Source organism: Pholis gunnellus, assembly GCF_910591455.1.
Source record: "Pholis gunnellus genome assembly, chromosome: 16".
In the NCBI taxonomy this organism is placed as follows: Eukaryota; Metazoa; Chordata; class Actinopteri; order Perciformes; family Pholidae; genus Pholis; species Pholis gunnellus.
This window is the reverse complement of record NC_136543.1, coordinates 6,948,348-6,966,086: the sequence shown is the minus strand read 5'-3', so window position 1 is coordinate 6,966,086 and position 17,739 is coordinate 6,948,348. Positions and strand designations below refer to the sequence as shown.

The 17,739-nt window shown below is 45.9% G+C and overlaps 1 protein-coding gene across 3 annotated transcripts in view; it reads left to right on the top strand.

Annotated features, from left to right (window-relative positions):
- The window catches only part of LOC306708118 (RNA-binding motif, single-stranded-interacting protein 3), a gene marked incomplete at its 3' end in the record, with an annotated part of 180,058 nt that extends 167,830 nt beyond the window's left edge, over positions 1 to 12,228 (top strand). The window contains exons 11-14 of one of the 3 annotated variants that reach the window (XM_079175841.1): positions 508 to 618; positions 8,916 to 9,005; positions 10,718 to 10,842; positions 11,826 to 12,228. In XM_079175841.1, the coding sequence (XP_079031967.1) occupies positions 508 to 618; positions 8,916 to 9,005; positions 10,718 to 10,842; positions 11,826 to 11,895 (396 nt within the window). Of the gene's footprint in view, positions 1 to 507; positions 619 to 8,915; positions 9,006 to 10,717; positions 10,847 to 11,821 lie in introns of those variants that run through there. The other 2 variants (XM_079175839.1, XM_079175840.1) reach the window with 2 other exon arrangements.
- Positions 12,229 to 17,739: the final 5,511 nt, after the last annotated feature.

Below are 17,739 nucleotides of genomic sequence, written 5' to 3'. Positions count from 1 at the left end.
AGAGAGGGGTGGGGGGGGGGGCATCCTTTTCCCTTCAATCAATGAACCGCACAAACCCATATTGTTGATACATCAGCAGCACGTATTGACTATTTTGATGGACCGAAAGACAATAGTGTGTATTGATCCTGAAAATGTCCCTGTGTTCTGTTGCTGTTTATTGACACCGTCCCCTCTTCCCTTCTTCTTCTCTGGCTGCGTTTGTCCTCGTGTCACCCCTGCCTCAGCCCCACCTTTCCCCCTTCCTCTGTTTTTATTGCTTTTATGTTTTTGAAGATCCTTCCTGTCCTCCTGCTGACTTTCTCTCTGTTCTTATCCTTTCTAAGCCCAACTTCCTGCCTGGCCTTCTTTTAACCCTTACCACCACACCCTGTCCTCTTGGGCATACAGCCTTAAACAAACCTTCTTTTTTTTATGTGGACTCCTTCCACTCCGTGGAAACTAATCAGATCTCCGGCTCGACCCCTCATCTCACCTTCTCCCCGTCTTTTCTCCCGTCTCCACCAGGGTGCAGTGATCACGCCAGCCATGGACCACACTATGTCCATGCAGCCTGCCAGCATGATGGGCCCTCTCGCCCAGCAGATGAACCATCTGTCCCTGGGCACTACAGGAAGTGTGAGTACGCCTCGCTGTGCTACGACGAGCCGCGCACGATAATAAAAACACAAATTGTTGTTGCCAGAAACCAAACGAGAGAACCTCCGAGTTGAGAACCTCCCCGTGCGATCAGAGCAGTAAGCTTTGGAGGACACACTACTCTGGGGACGCGGAAAAAAAAACTTTAGTTGCATCTTGATCCTTTTTTTTTATATACTGTTGACAATGTGTATATTTACAATAGTTTCCACAGTCAGTTTCATTTTTACATCCACCAATCTGTGACCAAGCAAATATTTACAGGAATCTTTATTCTACTCATTAAATGTCTTATCTGCAGGCACTCTTTTTATTGGTGTTTTATTAGAGCAGCTGTTGTGTTATTGCTGATTGTTTAATTTAGTTTTCTGTGATCAGTTTATTGCTATCAAGGGTACCCATTATAGCCTAGCTGTCTGAGGCTGACTGAATTGTTTATTATCTGTTGGGCTAACTGATTTATGTCTTACTCTTTTTACTTTTACTCTTGTGTGTTTTTACTACTTCTACGTCCTCTGGGGAGCTCGTGTTGATCCTTCGCTGGTGATACTTTGTTTATTCCTGTTATGAGGGAAAATGTAACTCATATGACAATTAGTTTGTACTTTTGTCCTTGTTAGAATACCTTTGGTTTAGTACTTGTTTATAACATCTTTTTTGTTGTCTTTTAGCTTTTTGTCCGATACCTTTTTCATAGTTTCACAATTGCTTTCAGTGAAACCTCAAAGTGTGTGTAGCTCGCTGCAGAGCTGTCCACCGACGGTAAGCACACAGGGTGAGGGCAGAAAAAAAGGCTTCAGTACAAACAGGGAATAGGAATCGCAGAGCATTCTAGGGCCACGGCGACACTTTTGGAGGATGGCTCACGTAGCTACAATAGCTGTCATCGTCTGTCTAGTCATCTGTCAATTGTTCATCATCACAAAGAGAAGCTCTCGACAGAGGTAAAGGAGCCATTTATTACGAAATTTAAGTTAGTTAAAGATGTCGAGCCTCGCGAATTAGGAGAACATTGACGGCTTGCCACCGACTAACGCTAATCATGTTGCCGCCTATCTGGTGTTCGGCGTTAACGAGCCGACACAAACCAACACTCAGCAATTACATCTTTGGCGGTACATGTCCAATTTACAAACGGGCGGGTGAAAGGACCTTCAGATCTACGATCCAAATGCCAACTCGAACGAAACTAGCAAATCGGCCAGTCTGTGTTTGAGGGGTGAGATTTGGTGTCATTTGGAGTTCATTACCTGACTTTAACCACCTTGCGAGAGTCTGGGGAACACTTTCCCACCTCCAACAGTCAAAGACATGGCAGTAAATCACATATTTAATATGATCTCATATTAAGTACCATGTCTCTTTCAGGGAAATTATGTTGAATTAGGGAAATAATAATACAGCAAATATTATAAGAGTCTTCTGTAAAATACCATTAATATGGAAAGCACGTTAACCAGTTTCATCATAATGTGTTATTTGCTCGATTGATAAAGCCAAATAATTGCAGGAAATAGTATGTACATAGTTTCATTGTTATAGGAGTCAATAAAGCCAACGACTATATTGCCTTACCGTAGTAAAGATGCTCAAACACTTAAAATGGATTTGTGGCTCGTGGTTTTGCTGCTATTTCTTTTCAGCATACTAGTCCAGCAATGAAAAGACATGTAAAAGTCTACAGCTGCTCTTTGAGACAGAGAGTTATATGTTGAGAGACAAATCCATCAGGTGTCCATTACACAGTCGGTTTGGGTCAGAATGACCAGGCGGAGGCCTTTTAATCTTTGGGGAACGCTATTCATTTGGGTCTGAGACAAAGTACACATTGAGTAAGAGATGGATTTTACATTTCCTTTCAAGGAAGCCAAACCTTCTTAGGCTGTCGCCACATGTGCTCTGCCGTGGAGCCGCCGTATCATTTGTTTCGCACTGCGTGCGTTCACCGCCAGATACTGAGAGAGCACGTTTCCTCCCTGATCCACATTAAGCAGATTTCCTACGAAGGTTAACGGTGTGACAGGACCCTCTGTTCTCCACCTCCCTCACTCTCGACCTCTAATTTCTGTTTCTTTCTCACACGTTCTGTCTCACTCACTCTCTAAATCACACATCACATCTACCACTCAGTTTTCTTTATTACACACACACACACACACACACACACTGGCTTACAGTCGCCGCCCCCTAAACCAGGAACTCCCCCCTGTTTAAGGATCAAGTCGACTTAGAAGTGTTGCACAGTTCTGAAGCCTGACTTCCTGCCCTAACCCTGCTGCCTGGGGGCAGGCAAGCAGGCAGCTTTGCTCCGGCACTACGTTTGATCTCTGCGTGTGTGTTTGTGTGTGTGTGTGTGTGTGTGTGTGTGTGTTTGTGTGTGTGATTGAAACAGTGCTGTATTGTACAGTTATCCATGTGTTTCCAGGTGAGCTGTCAGCGACTGTGACGCCATGTTGGCTCTGTCAGGAATGCCCCCTCCCTAATCGGGCCCAGCTGTGCTAACAGCCAGGATTAGAGACAGGCTAATCTATGATGATGGCTTCTGATGTTTGATGGGTTGTGTTATAGGAGAAAGTGGGTTACGGCACTCTCTCTCTCTTTCTTTTTTTTGGGGGTATTTCTGGTTTACGCTCCCCTTTCTGCCTGCTTAGCTTTCCCGAGGCGATGTGCTGCGTAGCATAACTCCTCTATGGCTGGGCTGCACACACAGCATGCCACACTTGATCATCTGTGGGAACTGAGACATGTTTTCTATGAAGCTCACTCTCAAGCCAGATGTAAAAGCCCTTTCATAATGCCTGATTGAGAAAGCCTGTTAAAGGAGGGGTTAGGAACCAGCGTCTGTAACTATCCGTGCAGTAAACTGGACTGGACACCACATACTCTTAAAGCACATTCCTCAAGTGCAGACGCATGGTGGTGAGGTTGTTTTGATTGCCCCCCCCCCCCCCCCCCCACACACACACACACACACACACACACACCGGTCACGTGGCTTAGCCTTCGACCGCCGACGCGCACCTGCCACGAGCAGCGTCTCCAGAGTCAACAACCCCTCACGACTTCCGCCACTCCTCAGAATACTCTTGGCTGTTCCAGGACTCTCTGCGGCCGCTTGTGTATGGCTGTGGCTTTCTTCCCCACTCCAGGAAAAGAACCAAATGTTCCCGGTCCGCCCAAGCTGCGACACACTCACTGGTGTGGTGACGGCAGCTTTCCGAGGATAGGCACGGGAGGGTTCGGCCTTTTAAAAAAAGGCTGGGTCGCCTGATGGTCACCGCTTTGGTATTCGGCTGCTCCGCCAGAAAAATGATTCTGTTTTCCACAACCTCCACAGTCACCGAGCGCACTTCGGTGTCCGTCTATCCTGAACAACTTGATTACAGAATGCTGGAGAACCTCCGGCTCACTGTTTATGGATGGCACGCATAAACATGCCATCCAAGCTCCTCGCTGATTTATTCGACCATGTTTGGTGCATATCTCTATCGTTACTGATTTATTTACTATCTCCTTACCCCCACCACTTAGCAGGAGTCTATCCGTCATGCTTTGTGTTTGCTCATGCCTGTTAGTTGCTGTGCACGCGTCGGTGTGCACCTGATTTATCACGTGTACGCGTGTGCGCGTGCGTGTGTGTGTGTGTGTGTACACGCATGTCAGTGTCTGCATTTGTGCGTGAGCGACATAGTGTTTGACATGACAAGAGGTGACCTTCCCTCTGTGCTCTCCATCCTCTTTCTGTCACGGCATGTAGAACCCAGGTCTCTGTTGTCATGGTGACGGTGGTGATTGACAGCTTCTGTGTCCCTGCCAGACAGATTTGTGTGAAGCGCTTCCCTCTATTATCTGGGCCGTTTCCCTTGGTTTTATACGGGGGGGGGGGGGGGGGGGGGGGAGTCTTAAGTACAGTATGTTATTCCACATCTCCATTACCGTGCATGGCTGTGTTTAACCTCTACTCACCCGGGGAGAGTCGACCGAGCGTGCGCCGCCTCCGTGTGCAGCTTCACATCCAAAACAGCAACTCGCGTCGACATCTGGGTGATTCCCCGTACCACTGAGCAGCTAGGTCCTTGTAGGACCTTGAAGGTAATTGTTAAGAGAGGGACAACTTTTTTTTATGGCGTTTATAAAATTTACAATGCGCTTTGAATGGGCTCGCAGCCAAGAAGTATGCCGCGAGAGTTGTGCCGCTGTTGAATTAATTTTAATGTTCTGAATTTGATCGTTCGTGCTGAACTTTTAAAGTTGAATATGTTCCCAATTTGTACGTGCATTAAACGCATGAGCTTGCAGCAAGACCCCGGACTCTGCAGTGCAGTCAGATCGTAGCCTGAAGCTCTGTGTCTAGATCATAAAGAGCGGCGGTACGTTTATGTGACGGCGTACTGTTGACGGCATCATTTGAGGGTCTTAAAGCAACAGTTGGTAGGTTGAATAAAAAATTACTTTTTGTCATATTTGATCAAACTGTCACTATAGCCTGACAGTAGCACAGGAGACAGACACAGGACATACCCGGTTCCTCTGCCTCCTTTTCGTGCTCCCGATGGCATTTGCAAGATTCCACGCGGTGCCCGAAGGCAAAGAGCCAATCAGAGCAGAGAGGTCTCTATAGCAGCTGTCAATCACCAATCTAACAGCGCTGATCATCAGTGTTCATTTTGGCATCTATTTTAGATTTAGTCTTATTAGGCGTATTAGTTTTAGTCACAATTTGGTCATTTTTATCCTTCAAAGTTTAAGGCTAGTTTTAACAACTTTAAACATTTTGGTCCATTTTAGTGGCTGAAAAGTCATTACAATGTTTTCATTCTTCATTTTGCTGTTTTTTTAATAATTTAGTCTTAGTCCTGTTTCAAATTTGATTTATTTTAGATTTATTTTAGATTTTATTGAATATTTCAGTCAATCTAGTCGAGCCAAAACAATAATTTTGCCATTTTAGTGAAACTTATTTCACATAAGATTTCATCTCGTCATTATCTGATGAAATACAAAGGTTGAATGATTAAGACTGCAGCTTTGTAGGAATGGACTTTTCAAAACTAACATTAAAAAATGACTGGGAGCTATTTGATCCTTCTTCAAAGACCCTTCTAGTCTTTTGACTCAACTCAAAGCTGCACCAATCTTCTTCTTTTTTGAATAAACAATGTATCAAACAAAACCTGTAGATCAGTGGAACGATGTGAAACCATTGGCAGGACTGTGCATCGCGTCACCCACGCGGGCCTGCTCGTGCGTATGCATCCCTCTGTGCATGCGTGAGACAAACAAAACGGACGGATTTTGCCGGCATAAATCTCCGCGAGAGAGGGGGTGTTAACAAAGCCTGGGGGCCAAGATATGGAGGGCTTTTCACGGGGAAGTGGTACAGAACCGTGATTCACGGCCGCTGGTGTGCAGCTCCATTGTGATGGAGCCTCACAGCTCAGATCAATAGTCATCAGAGCCCATCCCCACGCCGCGCTGCCATTAATAACCCGCACTGAGTAGCTGGATGCTCTTGCCTTGACCAACTGTTATCCTCCACCTTGCAGCCGACGCGACAGAACAGCATGTCAGCACGGAGATAGATGTGAGGGAGGGATAAACAGAGAGGCGCGGATGATTCATTTGAACATTTCAAACATGCTAACGTGCTTTGCTACATTCCACCTCTGCCAGATCAATTTCCTCACAGATTCTTCTTCTTCTTTGAAGCTAAAAGTAAAAAAAAAATAAAAAATTATATTCGGTGCCGAGGGCCCAAGCCGCTGTGGTGCCAGAGCCAAGATATGAAGGGCTTTCATATCTTGTCGATATGGTTTGGTGCGTCTGCGTGTTTTCGTGTTTTTCTGCTGCATTGCGGTGTGACTTTATACAGTGCTTACAGTTGTATGTCATGGAGAGTGATGGCAGAGCAGAGACTTAAGGAGTCTACTCACACCAGCCTCGTTAAGGAACCATCCAGGCCTCCCGTTCATCAAACATACGCACACACCATCTGCTCCAGTCGCAGGTGTGTGTGTTTGTGTGTGTGTGTGTGTGTGTGTGTGTGTGTGTGTGCATGTGACAGTGGAACAGCATTTATTGCCAATTAGGGATATTTTATACCGCCCAAACCTGTCCCCTGACTATGGACAGGGAAGTATTAAAAGAGTTGAAATTGGACAAAAATCATCTTTATCGCCATAGCAACCCAATTCACTGGAGCCAAGCTTGACGTCCCCCTGACTTGCCACAGCAGCGACTGCGGAAGCATGCCCTGCTCAACCTGCCACATTAGATAGGTTAGCTAATGGTTATGGTGGAAGGAAGAATCTTGTTAAATGTCCTTGTTGAGTCTAATTTAAATTCCTTTTGCAGTCCTGCAGAGAAATATAACATTTCAGATGGACACCGTGCCTTTGACAGGGAGATTTTGATAATGCTAATTATCTCCCGCTTCCCTTCATTTGCCTTCGCGCAGCCCTCACAGGTGAGTCGACTGAATAAGTTAACGGGAAAGGAGAGGCGAAGACTCGAAAAAAGTCCTGCGGAAAATTGGTATGCATGGTTTGGATTCACCGGGGAGAAGGTCACTCCAACAACCTGATAGGCCCTTTTAGACAATAGCAGGTTGAGAGAGAGAGAGAGAGAGAGAGAGAGAGAGAGAGAGAGAGAGAGAGAGAGAGGAGAGGAAGAGAGAGAGAGAGAGAGAGAGAGAGAGAGGGAGAGAGGGAGGGAGGGAGGGGCAAGAGAGCGAGTGACAGAAAGGTGAGAGGGAAGAAGGGATGACACGGAGAGGTAATGCGGTAATGTGTCAGGAAGTCTGGATGTGCCGCCTCACCCCGTCCTGAGTGTGACAGCCCTGGAGGTGTGATAACCTTAAGTTCGCACGCGCACGTTGCCCCCAAACAGTCGCACGCGAACGCACACTCGCATCCATCCCAGGGCATCCTCCTGGCCATGCGCGGCGTCGGTGGGGGAGTTAATCACCCATGTCCATGGCCTTTAGCTGCTCTCATTAGGGGTGAGCGGTGGAGCCGTACCCGATCCATTAGCAACGCTGCCGGTAATGACACTTCACCAGCACCGCCGGGCCCACGGCCAAGAAAGGCTCCGCAGCCCCGGCACAGCTCCTCCATTACCGCCTCCCGCTGCAACACCGCCGCCACGCTTTTTTACCACTGGCAGGCACACTGAGAGGAGAAGGAAGAAATAAGACAGAAAAAAAAAATAAGGGATTGTACTTCCCTTTTCTTTTCTTTTCTTTTTTCTTGGACCGGAAAGGCAGCAGGAAGAGGAGGAGAGGAGGAGAGGCAGCCTGGTGGCTTTTATCTGGGATCACATCCGTTGGCGCTGTACTGCAGCATTATCGCTCCAAGCCTCTTTGTCTTTGTCTGTCTCACACGGGCACACACACACACACACACCTACTCACACACACAGTCACACACACACTCATGTATGTTCCCCACACCCAGCTGCACAACTTGTACATCCACATGCACAGTTGGACGGACAAATAGTGATAAGTCGTCTTCTATGCACAGGCATGCGCTAATTAAAAAGAAGCACACACACACACACACACACTGGCAAGTGAGGTTGACACTGGCGTGCACGTTCACCACACACACACACACACACTCACACAACATGCATTCACAGCAAGTCCCGGGAAAAAAGGAAAAAAGCCTCACACAAAGTGCCGTGTCCTCATTCATATTGCATGTGAAAGCCCCGTGGCTGTCATGTAACTGAACGTGTGTCACGTCTGTCAAATGGCCATCATGGAGTGAGCCAGCAGCCAGTTAAAAGCCGGGGCAGGCATGTCTAAAGGAATATAGGCCACAGGCAACAGACCTCCTGCTTTCTCTGTCCTCTCTCTCACTTTCCCTTCATTCCCTTCAGCTTTATTTTTTATATTTTTTATTGTTTTATCTTCTTCTCAGCTGTGGCCTAGTGCATTTGTCTGCCTGTGAAGTCTTTGGGGGAACAGCTGGACGTCTCTTCCTCCTCCTTCTCCTCCGTCGGCCTTCGCATACTCTCCTCTGCTCTGCTCTGTTGAGAGAGCACACATATTCTTTTAGCGCCCTCCAAAGGCTGCTGAGAGCACAGCAAGCTCACGTTCCCAGTGCTTTTTGAGGGATAATTGCAGTAAATTACACCTTTAGGCAATTGTGATGTCAGTGTTGGATATCTGATATCTGAAATGTGTGTGTTGCACCATGTAATACCTTTGTGTTGTGATGTGTGTGTGTGCAGGGGTTTTGACATGCGTTTGTCTTGTGTTTGTGTTTCAGTACATGACTGCTGCAGCTGCCGCGGCATCTATGCAAGGGACCTACATTCCCCAGTACACTCCTGTGCCTCCAACAGCCGTCCCTGTCGAAGTAAGACCCACACACACATGCAAGCACACGGTACTTCCTAACAGTCAGGAACGTGTCCAGGTTCACCCAAAAGGGGGACATCATTACGCCGGACAGCCCACTCACTTACACCCAAGAGCGCTCACTTCAAAATTGCAAAGCACATCACCCCGTCAACAGAACAAAACAGACATTAAATAGACAGATTACATTTGCCAGTAAATTGCCCCGCTGAACAAATGGCCTCGCACCGCCAGCGAATAACGAGGGTGAAAACTGCAAGCAAAGCAGGACGAGACAGAGAAGTTTTATAGTATTTGGGAAAGACATTTGAAGTGCAGCACAGAGTTTGTCACCTCCTCGGCGGCTGTCTGAGCTGCTGGCAGGTTTTCGGAGCGGTCCAGCCTGAGGAATGATGAGCGTGGAAGGCAGGCGGGCCGGTCGAGGAGAGCCGGGGACGGCTGTCTGGCGGCTGACAGTGCGGCCGTATTCAGATGGACTATCAGTCGTGTATCAGATGACAGGAGCTGAAGTGAGACACAGTGCCGGCGGTGCTGTCCCCCTCTCTCTCTCTCTCTCTCTCCCCCTTCTCCACAGCCAGTCAGGGCTGGTGGGTAGCTGGAACACACACACATCCGTCAGCCACTGCGCTCTGGTTAACCCACCATCCACGGACAATGACAGTTTCCGCTGACAGACCCATTAGTCCCTCCCCCCTTCCACTCTCATACCGCCCCCCCCCCCCCCTCTCTCAAGCTCCCCTGTCCTTTTGAAAGTTTCTCATGAAGGAGTGGGAAGGAGGAGACAAATTTGTAGTTGCAGCGTAGCCCGTGGCGCCTCGTACCTATTTCATCCTCCCCGCCGTCCTCTCTCTGCCAGCGTCAGCAGCGGGGCGTACATCACTGCATCAGCCAGTGTCTGGAGGGCTGATGTATGGACAGGACGCGGTATCCTTGAGAGCTTGTTAAAGGTGATTGAGATGACTCAATGATGGGGGGGGGGGGGGGGGGGGGGGCTATCCGTAATGCTGGACACATTTTTCACCCCTAACATAGATGTAGAAGTCTGCAAGCAATTTAGCACAGATCCTTTTTGTTATTCGTACATATTCGACACCCGTCCACTAATTCCTGTGTGAAATCACAGTACCGCCATGTTTCTTCTGTTCTTTGTCCTGTACTTTATTTAACCACATTGCTCCCAAGATTTATATTTAATATGAATATGTTTAATTGCTGTAGCACACTTTAAGTGGTGTGTTAAAATGCAAAAGAAGCCTTTTCGTACAGCTGCACCTTTACAAGTCATAAATGGAAGATGTCGCCGCAATTATTCTGTATGCATTTCTGACAGGCATCCATGGAAATTGCTTATCTACAGTACGAGTTCAGAGTGATGGACCTGTCAGTCTGAGGAGTTAATAATCCCAACAGTTTTATTTGGTCTAACTTTTATGTCATGTCAAAACTGTTTTGGTTTTATTATGTTATATATTATTATTTATTAGTTTGGCGGAGAGGGCTTTCCTCTTAGACATTTGATTCAAGTAAGAAAAAGCTCCTTTCACAACTCCAGGACAGAAGGACCTGCAGTAGTACAACACATGCATGTGCAGAGTAGTAGCAGAAGTCGATCCAGTCACGTACTTTCTCAGCAGGAAGTGGCGAGCTTTTGCGGGGCGATGCTTGTTAAAGTGCAGAGCTGACATATTTCCCTCCGTGCCGTGTCCTCAGGGAGTGGTGACGGACGCCTCCCCCCAGACGGTGGCTCCCTCGTCACAGGAGGTGGCTGGCCAGCAGCAACAGATCCAGGTGGACAGTGCTGTCGACCACGTTCCTGCTTACTCATACCAGTCCAAGTGAGTCAAACAGCGGAGCGGTGCAGCTTGCTGTCAGCCATTTTAACGTGGCACTCTCTCCTCTCTGGGTGGTTTTTTAGGCACTGTGTTGCTCGTCTGTCCGGTCCATTCTTGTGAACGCGATAGCTCAGGAACGCCCGGAGGGAATTTCCTTATCACCAACATCCAATTGGACTCAAAGATGAACTGATTAGATTTTGGAGGTCAAAGGTCACTGTGACCAAAACAAAACACATATTTGGCCATAAATCAAAAATCCATGATGCTAATTATGACAATTTCACACAAATGTCTGAGAGGATAAAATGATGAAGTGATTTTAGGCAGACATGGATGTAAACTGTAACATGACGGAGGCATTCGACCCTGAGGCGCTAACTCTAGTTACGATGATTATTTATCACATTATTTTTGTTTTAAGCATAAGCAGAAGGCGAGGGCAATATGTATTGTGAGACAATATATATTTCTTTGCCCTTCCTTTTTGACGACACAACTTCTGTCACCAACACGTCTGAGTAAATCAAACTGGTACAGACGGGCTTCCTGTCTGTGAAGTATTTGACAATCATAAGAAATATTTTTGGAGATGTTTTATTTTTTTATTTTTTGGGGGGTACAAAAGCAGTCAAATTGCACGTTATTTCTCTTTGACAGATCTTTCTGTGAAGCAAAGCTCTACGAAGTAGTGATCTAAATAAATTGAGAGCGCTAAGAGACGCAGTGGGGCCATTGTGAATGACTCAAATTATTCCTGGCTGCTGTTGTCATTTGCTCGTCATTTTGGCAGCGCTTTCTGCTTTTGTGACCCGATCAGATCCGTTTAACGTGCTGCTTCTTTTGCCTCAGTCTGCTGACGGGGCTGTCAGCTGTCAGCTCTGTTGCCTTTCTGTGTTTGTGATATTGGTCTTTGATTACAACACCCCCCTCCCTCTCTCTCTCTCTCTCTCCCCCGCTCTGTTTTCTCCTCTTTCATCAGATAGCGACGGCCTGAGCGAATGTTCCTGTGACAGCGTTGCCTTGAGACAGAAGGTGGCTGCACTGTGTATGTGAGGAAAAGAGAAAAGAAAGAGAGATTGCTTCCAGATTGCCCAGGCACCAAAAAAGAGACACTTTTTTTCATTTCCTACCTGGCCTACGAGAAAAAAAGAAAATAAAAAAGGAGAGAGGAAGTGCAAAGAGTGCTGAGGAAGGGGATGGGAAAGTTTGCTGGGCACAGTGCAAAGAAGTGAAATTGTTTAGTCTGGGAACCTGCCGGAAGGGCTGGGCTGAAGCTTGAAAAGCTTCTCAAAGAAAATTCTCAACCAATAAAAAAAAAAAAAAGAAAGAAAAAAAAAAAAAGAAAAGAAATAAAGAAAGGAAAAAAAAGGTTGAATGCGCAGGTAGGCGATGAAGTTTATTTTGTAATTAGAAAACGGGAGTCAAGTTTGAGATACACACAGAGATTGTCTTCCTCAGATATTAAGCTACAATTTCTTTTCACTCTTTCTTATGTCCTAGTGTTACATTTTACTTTTCTAGATATATTCAAAAACAAAGTGTGTTTTTTTTGTTTTTTTTTCTTGAATCTTCATGGCCTTAATTTGAAGGGCGGCAGAAACTTTTTACAGAGTTTAAGTCTGACGTCTGGTTAGAAAAAAAAATAAAAATAAGCAAACGAAATCCGTCTCTTGGACCACTCGGAGGTACAAGACACTGGAGGAGTTGTTCTAAAGAGGAAAAAAGAATCTATCACATAAGCTGTACAGATTTAATAGAGAAGAGCTTTTTTTCTTTTCTTCATTAGAAGAAAACTTTGATAATTATTATGTCAGAGGTAACTAAGTGTCAGAAGAAAACAAAATGTCTGTTGGGGAAAAAGACTTGTGGGGGGGAGGGGAGGGGGGGGCGGGGGGGAGAAGAAGAAGCTTTGAAGAGATTTTTCACAGTGAGGAAAAAATGAAAACATAAGAAAACATGCTGCATTGTGGATGCAGTCTGTTGCAAATGCTGAACTTGTTTTTTATTATCATTATTATTATTTTACGTGGCAAAGTTGCTTGTCAATGACATTAGTGCTTTTTATCTGCCACATTTTACCTTTTTTATGAGCTTAAAGATGTTTTTAGCCCGCTTTGCTTGTCACACTGCAAAAAGGAGGGGGGGAAAAAAGAAGAAAAAAAAGATAAAATAAAAAAAATAAAAAATAAAAAAAATAAAATATGGAAAAAATTTCTGGCAGTGAAATAAAAACAGTAGATTCAGTAGGAGCTTACGGTTTAAACCAATCAGTGCAAAAGCAATAGAGGAAATTGTTGACAATTTCTGTAGTCTTTCCTAGTTGTGGATCAAATGCAGCCCATGGATGGCCATTTTTATACCAAAGATGAAGAGACACTCTGAACCAGAGTTTTGTTTTTATTTTGTTTTCCTTTCTTTTCTTTTTCATTTTTCAGTTTGATTTTGTTGTTGTTGATGTTGTTGTTGTTGATGATGTTAATGTTGATATTGTTGTTGCTGATGTTGCTGTTGTCGTTGTTTTTTTATTTGACCTCGATGGCCGGACCAGTCCTTACTATCCTTCTTAACGTCTTCTTTTTCACCGGGTTTAAGCTAGTTTTCCACGGTTGTCACACACACACACAAACACACACATACACACACATTTCAAAATACACACACTCACTGTACAAACACACACATCAAACAGTATTTAAAGTGTGATGCAACCAGTGGCAGTCCTACCAAAAGTCCTTTCTCTTCATCTCCTGGTCTTGTCTTTTTCTTCATACGTCACTTCACTTTCACGATGCTTTCTCACGCCGTCGGTGCATTCCACCTCTCTCTCTCTCTCTCTCTCTCTCACTCTCTCTCTCTCTCTCTCTCTCTAACAGATCCTGCAGGGAAAAACTTTAGGAAACAGATTGTGGAAAGCTCCGTGGTTGTCGAGGTGGTTTTTGCCCTCAGTCTCTTTATGTCTTTAATACGACCGTACAACTCAACCATTCCACTGCATACTGAGCTTCAGTGTCGATCTCCCTGTTAATCTCTGTCATGTATCACCAAACCCAGGTTTGAGTGTTTCCCTGCCCAGAATACCAGATGAGTGGTGTTTGCTGCATATTGGACATCAGGTAAGCTGTTTTTGAGTCTTTAGCAATGATTGCATAAACTTTACGGCACTTAATGATATTTACAGAGCATATTTAAAATAATCATGAAAAAGTAATTTAATGATTTGATATTTTTCTGAATTATCCTTATCCTTAGAGTTAGATGAGAAGTACAATTTCACTCTCTCTGTACGGTAAATATGAAGCTACCGCCAGCGGCCGGTTAGCTTAGCTTAGCACAAAGGCTGCAAACAGCCAGCCTGGCTCTGCCCAAAAGGGGACAAAATCCACCTACCAGCACCTCTAAAGCTCAATAATTTAAAACATGTTTTCTCGATCCGTACAAGAAACAAAGTGTAAAAGCGACACCTTGTGGTTTAACAGGCCGTTACGTGCCGGACTATTTCTTGGCCAGGAGCACTAATTAAGTGTCGTCGTCACCGTGAGCTTGACACGCAACCAGCAGAGACTCCAGGAAGTCACTGTGAAGAAATGCTGCACAATTCCTTTAATTAAAAACGCATCCGAACAGAAGAAAGACATTTGCATTGTAAGACAACCATCACTCTGTGACACCCACAAGAAGTGTGTTTAAAAGCACTGATCATTTGCAGAGGTCGGTCGGTAACTAGGCTCCTCACCAGCCGTATAACAAGACGTTGATGGCAGCTCCTTCCTCGGCCACCGCCGCTGAGTGTCAGTTACTCCCCTTGCCTGTCCCAATTTGTCGCACAAACAACCCCGTCACATCTTATCCGGTCTTCCCGTCCCAGAGCTGTGTGAGGTTTTCGATGATTTCACCTCTGAGGATTGGCCCCCCTCTGTGGGACTTTGTGTGTCTGGAGCGCTGTGTCTGCCCCACTGTAGTAGGGCTGCAGCGCTAAAAAAGACCCCGTTCCCCTCCCTGCTTCACTGGCACCATTAATGTGCCACGGCCAAGCCAGGCTCCTTTTGCTCCCCCCCCCCCCCCCTCCCCCTCACTCTCTCTCTCTGAGGTTTCTTCTCTTTATTGGATGGTGCAGAAGCAGAACCACAAACCAATTTCAGTCACTCTCGCAATGAGGCTTGACGGGCCCAATTTGTCTCCCTCCGGGGCAATAGGATCCACTCCAGTGTCCCTCGAAAGACCCCTTTCTGTTAGACAGAGAGGGAGCTTTTTGTTTGGCGACGTTTGCACTCCAGCTCTCGCAGTTCATGTGACTCATTCAAATCTCCACTCCAGCGCTGCAGTTTGGGGCCACGGTGGCGTGTTGTGCACATTAGGGGCAAGCTGCGTCACCACGCGGGGCGATATTTGTAACCCAACAATCCAATTGTACATCGAGTGCCTTTTTAACGAAGCTTCCGAATAATTCCAAATGATCCGTGTGATAGTTAAAAAGCACATGGAAGAGCTTGTTTGAGTCAGTTGTGCTGAGGAAACGCTGCACAATATCGAAGCTACTCTGTGGTGCTAAAGGGGAAGCAGTCTCGGGCTCGTGCCTCCACTGTGTCCGCTGATCTCTGTGAAGAGCCGGCCACTGTTCAACACTCGGCCGTCAACTCGCTCTTAAAGACACACAAAAGAAACGGGCACGCGGGTTTCCTAAACCACACTGTTAAAGCCACACCCACATTTTCTTTTCCCTCAGTCGGTGTTAATACCTGCTTATTTACGGAGGTCAAAAGCCAAATGTGTCATTCAAAGTGTCTCTCAATGACCGTTCAGCTGTTTATTGTCCAATCAAATCAACACCTGCCCGTTTCCTTTTCGTCCGATCTGCCACTCAACACCTGCTTGTACTCGCCTCGAGGCTGTGGTTTGCTGTTACGTCCCCACGAACAGGTCTCTGCCACATTAAACGGCTAACAAGTGTTGGGTTTTAGAGCGCCTCCACACATCGCCCCCATGTGTTCGTCGTTGTTGCATGAACTTCATTTCTGAGTCGTTCCAAGTAACTTTACCAGTTTTAAGCTAGTGTGTGTGTGTGTGTGTGTGTCAGTGTGCGTGCGTGTACGGTTCTCCTACTCAACAGTTCAACTTTTAGCGAATACATGTGGCACATACAAAGCTATAACAGACTTCTCCAGACTTTTACGGCTGCTGTTTTATAGAGTACAGGAGACGTTTTTGAAGCCTAATAGGACTCGTGATGCCGGAGTTGCACATCGGAGAGCAGAGCGTCCCACAAATGTCCTGAAATTCAATAGTAATGGCATTATGGGAGAATGGGATTACAAATAGCCAAGAGATTATGGAGAGAAGAAAGAAAAAAAGGCACAACAAAGAATATCGGCTCTATTCTGCTAATGGAGATTCAAGAAAGAAAAAGATGTTTAGGCAGGCGTTTGCTTTTTTATGTACGGCGCCAATATTTCACAGAGATCTGGAAGATTACCCGACCGAACAAACAGAAATGGCTTTTTTCTTAATAGCACAATGGCATAATGTACTTTCCCAGAATACCAATACCTTCATGGAGGAGTACAGAAGGCATGCCTGCAATTTTAAGGAGGCTGTAGCAGAAACGCTCTGCTCCCAGTCCGCCCATGTGTCAGCACAAACCAGGAGTCAGCTATACCAAGAGAGAAAGTGTGTGTGTGTGTGTGGGGGGGGGGGGGGGCATCATTAGCTGCTGTTGCCGGGCAGAAGTGGTCATAGCCTGGAGTTTTCTCCGTCTTCATGCAGCAGCGTGTCCCCCGTACAGGACTCCAGGAGGCGACCAAGCTCGACCCAGCGCTAATTAGCAACGCTCGCTCTTTTTTTCTCCCCCTTTTTCTTCACAGGCAGTCACCATTTTCCACCTCCTCCATCCTTTGACTTTGGTATTCGAAATACCGAACCACCACTTTCCCTTTGTCCGGTTGCACCAGCTGTATTCCCTTCCTTTGGTGCTCTCTCTCTCACCGTCTTCTTACCTACTCACCGACCAAATTGGCAACGTGCAGCTGTTGCAACATGGCGTCGCGTGCGATCACGATCATTCTGACACGTGTCACTAATCGAAAACAAATGCCATACTCGTGACCCACGGATGAGCAGACGAGAACGAGTACGCCACCATCGCGTTCATTGTTTTCTATTGCTAGGGACAGCAGGGTGGAGGTGGAATGTCCTTGCTGGCTGTCATTCATTCATACTGAATGAACCCGGGCCCCACCGGTGCTCTCTGACACCTGTTAATGGTTTGCCTGCTTGTGTCACTCTTGTTTGCTTCTATAGTGCCAAAAAGACAAAACAAACTTTATGCAATCATATGTTAAATGCTTATGTGTAAGTGTTGGGATTAACATTTATCTGACAACATCTAAATCGCCACAATGCAGTAAATCTCACTCATCTGGTGCCTCGAGTTCAGGAGCTCTGGGAGGCAAGTGAGAGAAGAAAACATGCTGAAGTCTTTCTCTTCTGTGTTTGTGCCTTAAGAACAGGAGGAAAACAAGGTTTTACCAGGATAATCTTTGCTTCTAGTTATACTCATTTCTTCAAGGTTTAGCAGGTGATGTGTGTGTGTGTGTTATTGTCATATTTGTTTAGGCCACGATAAGCTGAAGTGCACCTCTACGCCATGTTCTCAATAGCAGTAAAAGTTTTCTTCTAGGTGAGTTTTTTCCCACATAACTTGCTAGCACACAGTATATGTACCTTGTGTTTAGAGCACATGGAGAAACACCTCCAGCGGCCGAAATGAATATTACGACAACAAAAAATTTGGATCCTGAGAAAAAAAATATATTTACCTGCAAGAACAAGAAAAAGAAAAAAGTAACTCAGTAAAATGATCCTGTTCACCTGCTCTTAAGTCATAAACACAGGAGAGAATAC